The sequence below is a fragment of the Saccostrea cucullata genome, unplaced genomic scaffold (assembly GCF_032062105.1).
Source record: "Saccostrea cucullata isolate Sc308-1 unplaced genomic scaffold, CSIRO_AGI_Scuc_v1 ctg3609, whole genome shotgun sequence".
Classification (NCBI taxonomy): domain Eukaryota; kingdom Metazoa; phylum Mollusca; class Bivalvia; order Ostreida; family Ostreidae; genus Saccostrea; species Saccostrea cuccullata.
In genome coordinates this window covers 20,001-32,043 of record NW_026937109.1, presented here as the reverse complement: position 1 = coordinate 32,043, position 12,043 = coordinate 20,001, and the positions used below count along the sequence as shown (strand labels likewise).

Sequence of the window (12,043 nt, the reverse complement as noted above, 5' to 3'; positions counted from 1 at the left end):
GGCCTTCTTAGCATCAAACACAGAGACAGATGTGCACGAGCTTTGCATGCATATTGCGCCTCCTTAGCTCCTGACCTATCGACTTTGCCTAATTTACATTCTGGTAGAATTATCAAGATATCATCTCCGATAACTTTCAAAGAGTTATCACTGAGGGAAAAAAAGAGAAATGAAAATATATCTTTTTTTGTACTGTTGTGTCATATTGTATGTATAATTTGAATGACCTGGAAGTTTATTGCCAATCTATATATTGTTGTATCTTTCTAACATTGTTGGTTCTAATTGATGTAATTGAAAAAGTAATTGAAATTCAATGGTATTTTTTTCAGTGTAAATAATTGAATTACAATAACAAGAAATTGAAAAAAAAAATGTTCAATTATAATTACTACCAATTACTTCAAAAAATGTAATTAATAAAAGTCAATTACACTTTTTTTTCAATTACCACTTTCCTGCAAGTGACATATTTTAAATGCTGAATGTCCGTGGATATTTAAACATTGAAAAAGTGAGGAAAATTTAAGGTTGAAGCAATTGGTAACTATCACCTTACATACATGTGCATGATGACTTCCTGAACCTGGTCCTCATACATGAACCTTAATTAGCATGTTAATTTTTGGTATGACTCATATACAATGTTTATCTTTTTCATACTGTTGTGCCTTATTGTATATTTGAATGTATGAGGTTGCAATATAAATATAAATTTCACAGTTGAAAACTCTGACATATTAGGTTTTTTTTACTGCGTTTGCCACCCAGTAAATTCAAAATTTAAAATTATGAAACCTGACGTACTTTAAATGATTTTTTAAAAACTTCTGTTGAATCATTTTTTTTTCAATTTTTCTTCTTTCAATGAAGTTAAAGCAATCTCAATATCAAGTGATATATATCTTGTGATGAGAATCTTGTTTTCATTAATAATTTTGACTTTTTTTAACATTTGAAGTTGTAATTGTAAATATGTCAACATTTAATAAAATGAAAAGAGAAGAAATGTAATTGATAAATTAGATAACTGGAGTACATGAAAAGAGACGACACTGTTTTTTTTTTTTGTATGCTAAAAAAATATATATACTTAAAAAATTATTAGCACCGCGATGCAAATAAATGAAGGACAGCAAATTCTTAAATATATGCAAGGGATTATTTATCGCATAATTTCATTAGAAGCACCATTTAGGAAGGAATATTATTTGCTTTTATATTTATTGTGCTGAAATTAATGTAATCTGTATGTAAACTTCAATCTTTAGTAAGGAATACATACATCTTCACTTGATAATCAATCTTTTTGTTTCCTTGAATTTCCAATCATTCTCAAGTCCAAACAAAGATTATGTATATTATGATTTTTCAAATTTGTTTTATTATTTGTCCTTTATATATATATATATATATATATATATATATATATATATATATATATATATATATATATATATATATATATATATATATATATATATATATATATATATATATATATATATATATATATCCTTCTTATATTCCATCAAAAATAATATAGAAGGAAATGTCTAAGTAAATTACAATATCATTATGTGAACAGAAATTTTCTCAGCTATTAGGTATTAAACAAACAAACTTAATAATAGATCATAATGAGGAAGGGTGTCTTTTCCAAAATTGTGAATTTTATGGTCCCTATGTCAGAGTTTTGGTGTTAAGGTAAGATTCAATTTGTTATAGTATATAAGGCGAAAATGCATATTTTTTTGTTGTAAATCCTCTCTGCCCCTGGGTATTTAATAAACTAACCAAGTTTATTAAGTTATGATGAACATGGATGCCTTATCCAAAATTGTGAATTCCATGGCCCCTGTGTAACGAGTTCTGGTATTAAGATGGGGCTCTGTTGATTATTTACTGTATTATGTTTTGTTTTGAAAATGCATTTTTTCTTTAAAAATCTTCTAATCTGCTCCTGGTTATTAATCAGTGAAAGGAAGTATTATAAACAAGAATTGCTTCTTCAAAATCTTAAAATTCTTGTTCCCAGGGTCAGTGGTTCTTATGAGGGAGGGAGGGGGGATGTGCTCCATTGATTGTAAAGTGGAGATGCATATCGCGTATAAAGTTAAGATACAAGTATGTAGTTTTGATGAACAAGGTTGCTTTTATACATTTTCTTTTGATCCCACTTCCTCAGTGGAGGGGGGGGGGGGCTCTGTAGATAATACATTCTTAAAATGTGGTATTTGTTTGTAAAACTTTCTCTTAAACTTTAATCGCATAATTATGATGATGAGGGTATCTTTGCTAAATCTGTAAATTCCATGGCCCTGGGTTAAAGGTTTGGTGAAGGGGAGGTCTCATTTAAACTGTGGTGAAATTTTTTTTTTCTTTGAAAATCTTATCTGCATATCTCTGCATTCGCATATCGGTGGCAAAAAGAGTAAATGTTGTAATAAAAAAGGTAAACCAGATTTTTGAACGTCAGGACCATTTTATCAAGTGATCTGGTCCTGACCAGGTTTCCATTGATTTATATTTCACTAATAGGAAGAAATCCCTTTTGACATTCACTTTTGGTAATTTATCCCTGTAAATAATGTACTTGATAGAAACTACTAGAACAATTACTTTGCTAATCCTGGTTATTCTAATTTTCTTGCTTCTGGACCACTCGGAGCTCCTCGGGTGGCTTGTACCTCGCACAATAACCTCGGGCGTCAAAGGAGTTCTACCATCTTGCTTATTCAGTATTGTGATTTCATTCGAATTTCATTTAAATAGTATCGTTTTAAAATCTGAGTTACTTTGTGTCACACTCAACGTTATGTTCTTGATGAATATACAATAAAAAAAAATAGACAAATTAAAAACCCTTTCGAAGAAAATTATGCAAAGCGAAATATGAAAGAGTGACAAGACAGTTTCCGGCGAAGAAATGTATCCATATGATGTGTATTACTCCACCTATCATCTGAGGTTTGAACCGGTCACGGTAGCCTAGTGGTAGAGCGCTCGGCACTAGAAGTGAAAGTCAGGGGTCTTTCGGATATGACCTTAAAAAGGTTGGTCCCGTGTCACGGTAGGCGTTGGCACGATATAGAACCCTTACTGCTCAATGGCCCTGAGTGCCAAGTATAGGTCTAAATTTGAAGCCCTTCACCGGCATCGGTGACGTCTCCATATGAGTGAAAAATTCTCAAGAGGGACGTTAAAACAATATACAATAAATCAATACAATCTGAGGTTTGAATGGAGCGTAGCGGAGTCAGCCAAGGATTGCTTATTGCTTCTGGACAACAAAGCTCCATTTATCAGTTTATGGATCCTCTTAATTGTTATTAACTCTGTGTCTCATAATACCGTTAAGGCCCTTATGCCTCTTGTTCTGGAAAAAGTTGTACCTATTTATAAGCAGGACAGTGGTAATACCCTCAAAATAGCCCACCCTAAAAAAATAGATAAATAAATGCAACCGACTAATATTTATTGTTACATCATAAAACCGCACTTGACGTCAAAAAATATGATGCACACTGTTTTACTTTGAAATTGACCGTTGAATGGCGTAAATTTATGGGAAGTCATCAGAAAATAATGTAAATATAAAAAATGAGTTTAATTTTTGAAGATAACGCGCTTCATGAAATATGCCGTCGTGAAGCGTCGTAGTTCATAACCTCATGAATCTTCAAAAAATAAATTCATTTCGTAAATAAACTTTACGTTTATTTGTTCAATTATAAATACTTATACTAAAATAGCTTTTTTAACTAGAGTGTCTAGCTAAAAAATAAAAATATTAAACATTAAATGTATCGGACTCCTGGAGCTTTTATAGAAAATGTTGCCTTTACTGTACTGTGTCCCTTATTTCAGCCTCAGCAATGCTTAAAACACATTATTCTTGCTAAAATTTTTACTTACTTAGTTCTTTAATCTTTAATTAAAGAGAACTTACAATTTTCACGAGAGTTTGACGTCTAGAGAGTACTGACTACTTGCAAATAACAAACCAGATAAGAAAATTGCCATGATTTATACTTTTCTTGTCGTCCGCACTCAAGGTTTCTTCAAGTAAATTTAAAATACGTGCTAAATAGGTACTGGTAAATTTCTTATTTGATAATATATTTTTGTACAGCCAAGCCAAATGGTAAGTCATAAATTTTAAAAGCAATCAGCGAGAGACAACGAAAACTTTTAAATAGTTTTTTCAATCTCTGAAATGATATCAAGGGCGGTTTGTTTTTCTAAGTAAAAAAAAAAGAAAATAAAAAGAAAATTGGATTTTCATATTTTTTTACTTAAATCACAAGGTATTAATTTAAATGAGTTTCTGACAATAGTGTGTGTGACTGGGGGATTCCATTACACTTTTTCATTTAAAGCGGCAATACGGCTGCAAATCGTGTGCTTTTTCATTCACATTTACCCAATATATCATTTAGTAATAAAGTAAAAAGTTGAAGTAAGCAGTTTGAGAAAATAAATATTCTCTCCTCACACAAAATTAACGTAATTAGAATCTGCCGGAAAATCAAGGGTCGTACAAGTTAGCTCGATCTGTTTATCTCTGTTTACTTGTACCAAGTGAATTCTAAAATGGCACGTGCACAGAATGTAGGGTTTACAATTATAATGGGATATTAGGGTAAGCAATTCTCAGAATAAAAATATTATAACTCTCCGGTAAATTAATAATAGTTAACATTTAAGTCTGCATTCCAGATGAATTTAACATGATTAAGTACAAATGTTGACGTTTTGTGTATAGGGGTGCAGGAAAGGAAAATCTACCAAATCATACGTCATCGCGGCAAAATGTTTCTGTAGTTCCAATAAAATTTTCACTTCAAATGGCAATAAATTTTATATGTAATAAATGCATTTTAACGTTGAGTTTACACTATTTTTTTTAAAGCCATGGAGATACGAGAAATGATACCATGTATATCAACAAACCTGTAGGTTAAAACCTTCGCGAGCCCCACCTGAGTGTCGCACTGATTCCGTTTCTTCTTCATCCAATGATTATATTAATTTCCCAACTAAATTTTTGTCAGGAAAGTTGCTTTTAAATTTCAAGCCCTATTTATGGTTTCGTGTTTTGTTTTGATCAACTTTGTCAATGTAGCAGGCCTACCGGGCTTCTCTCTCTTACCATGCTGTTTTGTTTATGAAATCTATACGCATGCGTCATGTGCGTGTATAGCATGGAATGTGGAACCTCGAACACGTTGCGATGTATATATTTATGTACCATAAATAATTATTAATTCTAATGAAATAATTAGAATTATTTACTTTTTTCTGAAAGAGTATACATTTATGAGTATGAAAAATAATTCCAAATCCTATAGGAAAAGTTTAACAAGTCTGTTTTTGAAGAGAAGCGTAATAGTGCCACTTTAATAACTTTTCTCCTCGGTCATTGCTCATGTTGCTTTACACGAAACATAGAGAAATGTCAAGTCACTGGAAACCATTTATACACGATTATTTAATTATATGTCTTCCATGTTTTCTCTGTAACAACCCTTTAAAAGTAAGTAGTTTTGATTTCGTGATTATTCTTCCAGCATGTATATTTTGTGAAGCGAAACGTTAGAAGCTAAGGGGTACCAAGTAATTTTTGTGCATTTTTAAAAAAATATTATTTACAATTGATGCTTGTTGATCAATAAAAAAACACCTCTCAACACAGGAAGAATAGTGGATTTAATGAAAACCTTGATCGATTGCATTATGGTATATATTTGCCAAAGGGATAAATGTAAGACTCTTCTTCAATTTGTAGGCTTAACTTTGGTGTTGACATTTTATATGCATTTGACTATGTACTTTAATTCGCAGTTCGGAGAAATGTACGTCCTAGTCGAATATTTCTGACTGCTGTCTGAAGTTTTTTTAAATAAGAAAAAAGTAATACACTATATATGTAAAATATATGATAGACCACAGTGCGGGACCACTGCATTCAAATCTTTTTTTTTTTTTAAATAATGGGCTTCAGATTCTAGTCACTACATTTCGTGTCGCAATTCTTGGTTGACCAAATAAGAAATATTTTATGGATGAAAGAAAGACATTTAATATACCTGAGGTATGCAGCAGGTCTCTTGACAAGAAGTTGTATCGTATTTCTTTTTATGCAACTCAAGCATGATAACAGTGATGTTTGGACACTCAGTCCCAATGAACCTTGATAGAAATAAATGTACTTACTACATATACTCGGAACAAAATAATTATAGCCTAAATGGAATTGTGGTGAAAATGCTGATTCAGAAACTGACAGTGTTTAACAAATTAGTAAATGTTAGTTTCCTTTTCTTCACTATGCTATAATTAACAACAAAAATACATACAATAAACAATACGAAAAATTAAATTGGTTGTTTATTAAATTAAGCAATGATAGTAACAAATTTCGGGGGAAAATACCATCATAAAAGTGACATATATAGAGATAATGAACAATATTCAAGCTCACATGTCCATTTAACAATATAAAATCAGAGCAGAGCAAACACGGACATTAAAAACACCAGAGGTGGGATCAGGTGCCATGGAGGAATGAGCATCGCCTACTGGCCTTATAACGTCAGTCAGTATTTCACTCATTGATAAATGTATTTGCTGACAAGATCATTGTAGAACATACGTAGACCCTGCTCTTGTGTATCGTTTCAACTGAAAGGTATGTATCCTGTATCATGAAGCCCAGACTTAATTTCTGTTAAACCTTTACTGGCAGACCAAGGCAACATAGCAGCGTGTCAGAATATCTAAACAATTATATATAAAAATCAAATATTGTACTTATCCATTTTTTCTGAATTCAAACAGATAATGAAGCTTTTTTCTTTAACCTCTTAAAACAAATTTACAATAAGATGTACTTGACAAAACAGCATAGGCCTGAGGAGAGCAAAAAATTGCGAGAACATCTAAAGGTCTTATATGCTATTTTTTATATATATATATTAGTGGTCGTGTTGTTCAAAGTCGTATTTAAGAAGGAAGTTCAATTTCAAGAGAAGTCTATAAAGCAGAATTTCTGCAATAAAAGTTTAAAAGAGGAAGGAACCAGTAGAATAATTTTACAACTTTAAAGTTCTTCATGAAGAGCTCCAAACCCACAGGCCATGGTGTAAAAAGGAGTGTTGGAGATAAACAGAAAGTTAATGTTTTTTTCACAACAACACATAACTTTCAAACATTGACTTGTTACATCCCCGGAACTTGCAAAACGACCTTTAAGTTTCAGAAAGAAAAGAAGCACAGGAAATCATAGGATCTGCTACATTCTAGTAAATGAATGATCATACTCAAAAATTTGCTTCAAAAAAACAATTAGCAATTAAAAAGTGTCACGGAGTAACCAAATGTTAAATATTAAGTGAGTTTTAATTTTAAAAAGAACTTCTTTGAACTTTTTACTGTATTTAGAATTTCCATGAGTTGAAGTTTTATGCCCTTTCACAAATTTTAATTATTTATGAATTTACTGAGATCAGTTATTGAACGTAATCCTCAACTTTTGCATTTAGATTTTTATTGGGGTTTAAATAATGTTTTTTTTTTCTGTTCAAATCCAATAAAGCCCTGAGTGCATGTGGTACTTTTAATTTGGTACCAACCCGTATCCACATAACAATTAAAGGTTTAAATACTTTTTCAATAATATGACGAATATATTACAAATATTAACATACTATAGTACTATAGAAGTTTTCAACTTATCAATGAATTATGAATAAAACAACAACGGTACAAATTGAATGAGTAGAAAACACGTAGACAATTTGTGAAATCACACTGAAATAATTACTGTAACCATCAACATTAAAAAAGGAAAATTTTCTCTTTAAATTTGTATTATAGTTTTGGTTTTTATACTATATCTATTTACAAAAATATAAACATGCTTTTATCTATCCCTAATCAACTAAAATTTTTAGCTTAAAAAATACAAAAATAGACAAAGAAACAAATTAAACACATTTAATTTCTGATAATAAGAAAAGTATTCAATAAAGAATTTTAACGTTTGTTTCAAGATGCCGATATTCATGCTTAAAGTTCCAATGCTTTTCATTCATAAAGTCAATATTGCAGCTAAATCGCAATATAGAAAACTGAACGAACAACCAATCAAAGTCTGCTATACATCAAGGCTGTATTATTTATATTTGCCAGCTTAAATGCCAATATGCAGTATCTTCAAAAGGACCCGGATGTTTCTTTAGTTCACTCAGAGACCAAAAAAATGAACAATCATCGGGGTTTATATATATTTATTCTTTTCTTCTTCACCATGTCTCAAGCTACCATTTTCTTACAAAGATACACCGCAGACCTTGACTTAAATAACAAGAAGTCAAATAACGAACTCTTGGGAGAGAACGAAGCACACTCGAAGACTAGGTGTGCTGCCATGTGTCAAAAGGAGTGTAGTGGTTTTGGATACAATTCTGTTATGAAGAAGTGCCGGACCCACAAGAAAATCTTTACGTCTAACACGTCTGACGAGGCCGGTTGGAGATATTTCTTCAATGATTGTATGCCTTTTATTATTATTATTATTATTATTATTATTATTTTACTATTATTAAAGCTTGTTACAGTACTAAGAGGTTCATAAATATCTAAATTTATTTGCATGATACAAGTTTCCCTTCTTAAATTCAAAAATACTTCTTTTGCGCCTTGTCTCGGATATTGTTTCACTTCAAAAATGATTTTTAAACGACAATCTTATCTAAAGAACAAAGTTCACCTTGTGCAAATTTTAGCCCTGTGAATTTCTGAAAAATCAGAACTACTCAGCTTTAGTTTAAAATATGTTAAATTTCACTTGGACCCTTAGTGACTTCATACCAAATAAAAATGACGTAATTTTTTCTCCTGCCCATGTATTATGACGTCATGAATTTCGTTATTTTCCTCAAATCTTGAAAATTTCTGTAAAAGGGACCAAAAATTTAAGCTGTATGTAAATATTTTGCATAGCCCCCAACCTCTGATCTAAAATGTTCAAATATAATATGAAAGAACTGTTTCAGAAGATTCTAATCCATGAAATATTTTTTGGATCGCGGGGTGGGCTCATATTTTTATCGACAGTTGAAGATGCTAAATTTCACCCATTTTCTTCAAAAATCAAGAACATTGCAGTTTCACAAGGCCTGAGTTTCCAAATTTGGACATCTACAGGAAAATTTTTAACAGGAAATGAAAGCACTAAGTCTCTACTTTATGTTGATGTTCGAAATGGGACTTTAGGATCTGGTCAGTTAATTGGTATATTGACAGGGCCATTTTATGGAGTTAATGAACCTACCTCTTTCTGTTTATCATTATTACTTTCATTATTTTGATTTCAGTTAAATATTTTGTATGATTTGCATGTGCATTTCCGATACTTTCTCTTTGGTCTGTTTTAATCAGCAGTAATTGATATTCAAATGTCATACGGCATAATATCATTGTATCAAGAAAAAGATGTTTTAATCTAAAAGAGACAATACTTTAAATGACATGTTTCCTTTTAAACTTTGAATGATCAATGATATGGTATCATTTTGAACAAATTTTGAACAAATAGGAAATTGCAGTTTGGAATTAATTCGATATCTTAATTTTTTTTTTAAGTAGTGGCTGTAACATAAGAAATAGCTTTGGATTCCTTGATCGCTCATAAAAATTTTGAAATTGATTTTTTTTTTTTAGAATTTGTATCTAAAATCTTAAATATTACATATGGGTAAAAATCTCAGTCATAAAGATACAAGATATCAATAATGTAAATTGATCCCTTATTGTTCATCGAGGAAGCATGAGTGTAGCAATTTCCCTATTATAATACATGTACATATTACATAATTGAGAATATATATTTTGTGGATTTTAAAACATTTTACTCTTGTCTTTGCGTAGTTCAACATTGACAGAGTAATCTTTTAGGTATTTTTTTTTTTACATGTTTAGGAATATCTTGATTGATTTGTCGAAAGATATTAATGTGTATACACGTTGAATAAATTTACGTTTCAAAAGAGAAGACAAATTATAAAGTTATCGTAGCAGGTGATGTTGTGTTTAAGGTTATATTTATCTTCGTTCCTTGATTTATTATTGTCGAAAAAGACTGGAAAAATCGATGATAGAGTTGGAAAAAGCTCGCACAATTTAAGTAGCTTATATTTACATATAAAATGCAAATGTTTGCATCAGAATAATGATTTCAATTTGTATAAGAAATACTATTGTTTGAAATCTTGACATGTTTATATTTGAAATTGAAATTAAGATGCATACATTGTGCCAATATTTAACTTCTTTCGATTATTGTTTTCCCTATTGTTATTAAGTGCACTTCCCAATGGCTTCACTTAAGTGCATATAGTCTTTATAATCTGTTTTTGGAGACGCTATTTTGGCATGAATACTGTTTTTTTTTTCATTGTTCTGCATAGGGAAAGCAATTTTTTTTATTTTTTAATTATCATCTGAGATTCATGAAAAAAAAATTGTAAATAACTAAATACAAATACGACAAAATGGGTTTCAATGATCAAAATAAAGAAATTCTATATCGTTTAAATCGACAATGAAACAAAAACAATACAAGCGAAATTTATTTCAGAAAATAAGCACTGAAAAATACATGTACCGGCATCGTTATTCTTTGCAATTCTATCGTGTCCTATCGTGCGTGTATCTCATCGTATCGTGTGTGTATCCTATAGTATCCTATCGTATCGTGTTTTCCGTTTATCAGGTTTTGCGTTTTCTAGCGTGTTTTCTGTTTGTCGTGTTTTGCGATTATAGTGTAGATCGTTTATCATGTTCTATAGTGTATCGTGTTTTGCGTTTATCGTGTATATTCAGAAACCCTCGCTTTTTATCTTTACTATAGAAAGAAACTACTTAACTATTCCGAGTTGTCAGTCCTTTGATTCTTTTTCTTCTGTTTAATCTTGCAGCAGTTTATCTGTGTATTTTTATGTACCTGCAATGTCAGTCCTTTGATTCTTTTTCTTCGGTTTTATCTTGCAGCTGTTAATCTGCTATTTATATGTCCCTGCAATGTCAGTCCTTTGATTCTTTTTCTTCTGTTTTATCTTGCAGCTGTTTATCTCCCTATCTATATGTACCTGCAATGTCAGTCCTTTGATTCCTTTTCTTCCATTTCAGTTCCACCTATTGACTGTAAGGATTTCCGTGATAATGGTCACACTAATACAGGTGTTTATGAAATCTACCCCTTTGGGACCACATCGCATCCTCTCCGGGTTTATTGTGACATGGATACTTTGGCGGGAGGATGGACAGTATGTAGTTTATTTAGAATCAATTTATACCTTGTGAACTGGAATTTTTGGTTTTCTTAACTGGTATTATTGATTTAGTTGTCCAAAGGGATACCTGATTTATGATGTTAATTGCAAACAGATCAAGCAAATACTTGTAATAATAAAATGAATTTATTATATGTGTTTATTTTTTTAAGGCCATTCAAAAACGAATAGATGGGTCCCTTACCTTTGATAAGAATTGGGATGACTATAAAAATGGTTTTGGTGCACCTGAACAGAATGTCTGGATAGGTGAATAGAATTCATTGATTGCCTTCATATTTTAAAAAATTACAATCGAATTGCTATGTCAGATTAGCCAACAAATCGATGATATGATTTCAAGACAAATTTCATTCCTTTCAATCCTAGTTTTAGAATTAATAGAGCTGAATAAAAGAAAAAATATTGACTTGACAATACAGAATAGAATAACAAGAGTTCATTTAAATATCACAGCTTCTTAAGAATAAGTTATAGATTAAATACGTTTTAGTACATCAGGCAATAGACCTTTTTTTATTTTTGGGGGGGATATATTTATTTACAATATGGAAAAAATATTTGTACCATGGTTTTTCATAACAATTATCAATAGATTTTGTATATAAATTAATAAGGAAATGACGTCATCCATCAGTTGACAATGGGAAAGAACTCCTCCCTCTACGTTTCCATCACGTTGT

At 30.9% G+C, this 12,043-nt stretch overlaps 1 protein-coding gene across 1 annotated transcript in view; it reads left to right on the top strand.

Annotated features, from left to right (window-relative positions):
* Positions 1 to 8,314: 8,314 nt before the first annotated feature.
* The window catches only part of LOC134247378 (fibroleukin-like), a 4,965-nt gene continuing 1,236 nt past the window's right edge, over positions 8,315 to 12,043 (top strand). The window contains exons 1-4 of the mRNA XM_062729753.1: positions 8,315 to 8,558; positions 11,131 to 11,333; positions 11,513 to 11,609; positions 11,978 to 12,043. The exon at positions 11,978 to 12,043 is cut by the window's right edge and continues 102 nt beyond it. Of these exons, the coding sequence (XP_062585737.1) occupies positions 8,315 to 8,558; positions 11,131 to 11,333; positions 11,513 to 11,609; positions 11,978 to 12,043 (610 nt within the window). The remainder of the gene's footprint in view (positions 8,559 to 11,130; positions 11,334 to 11,512; positions 11,610 to 11,977) is intronic.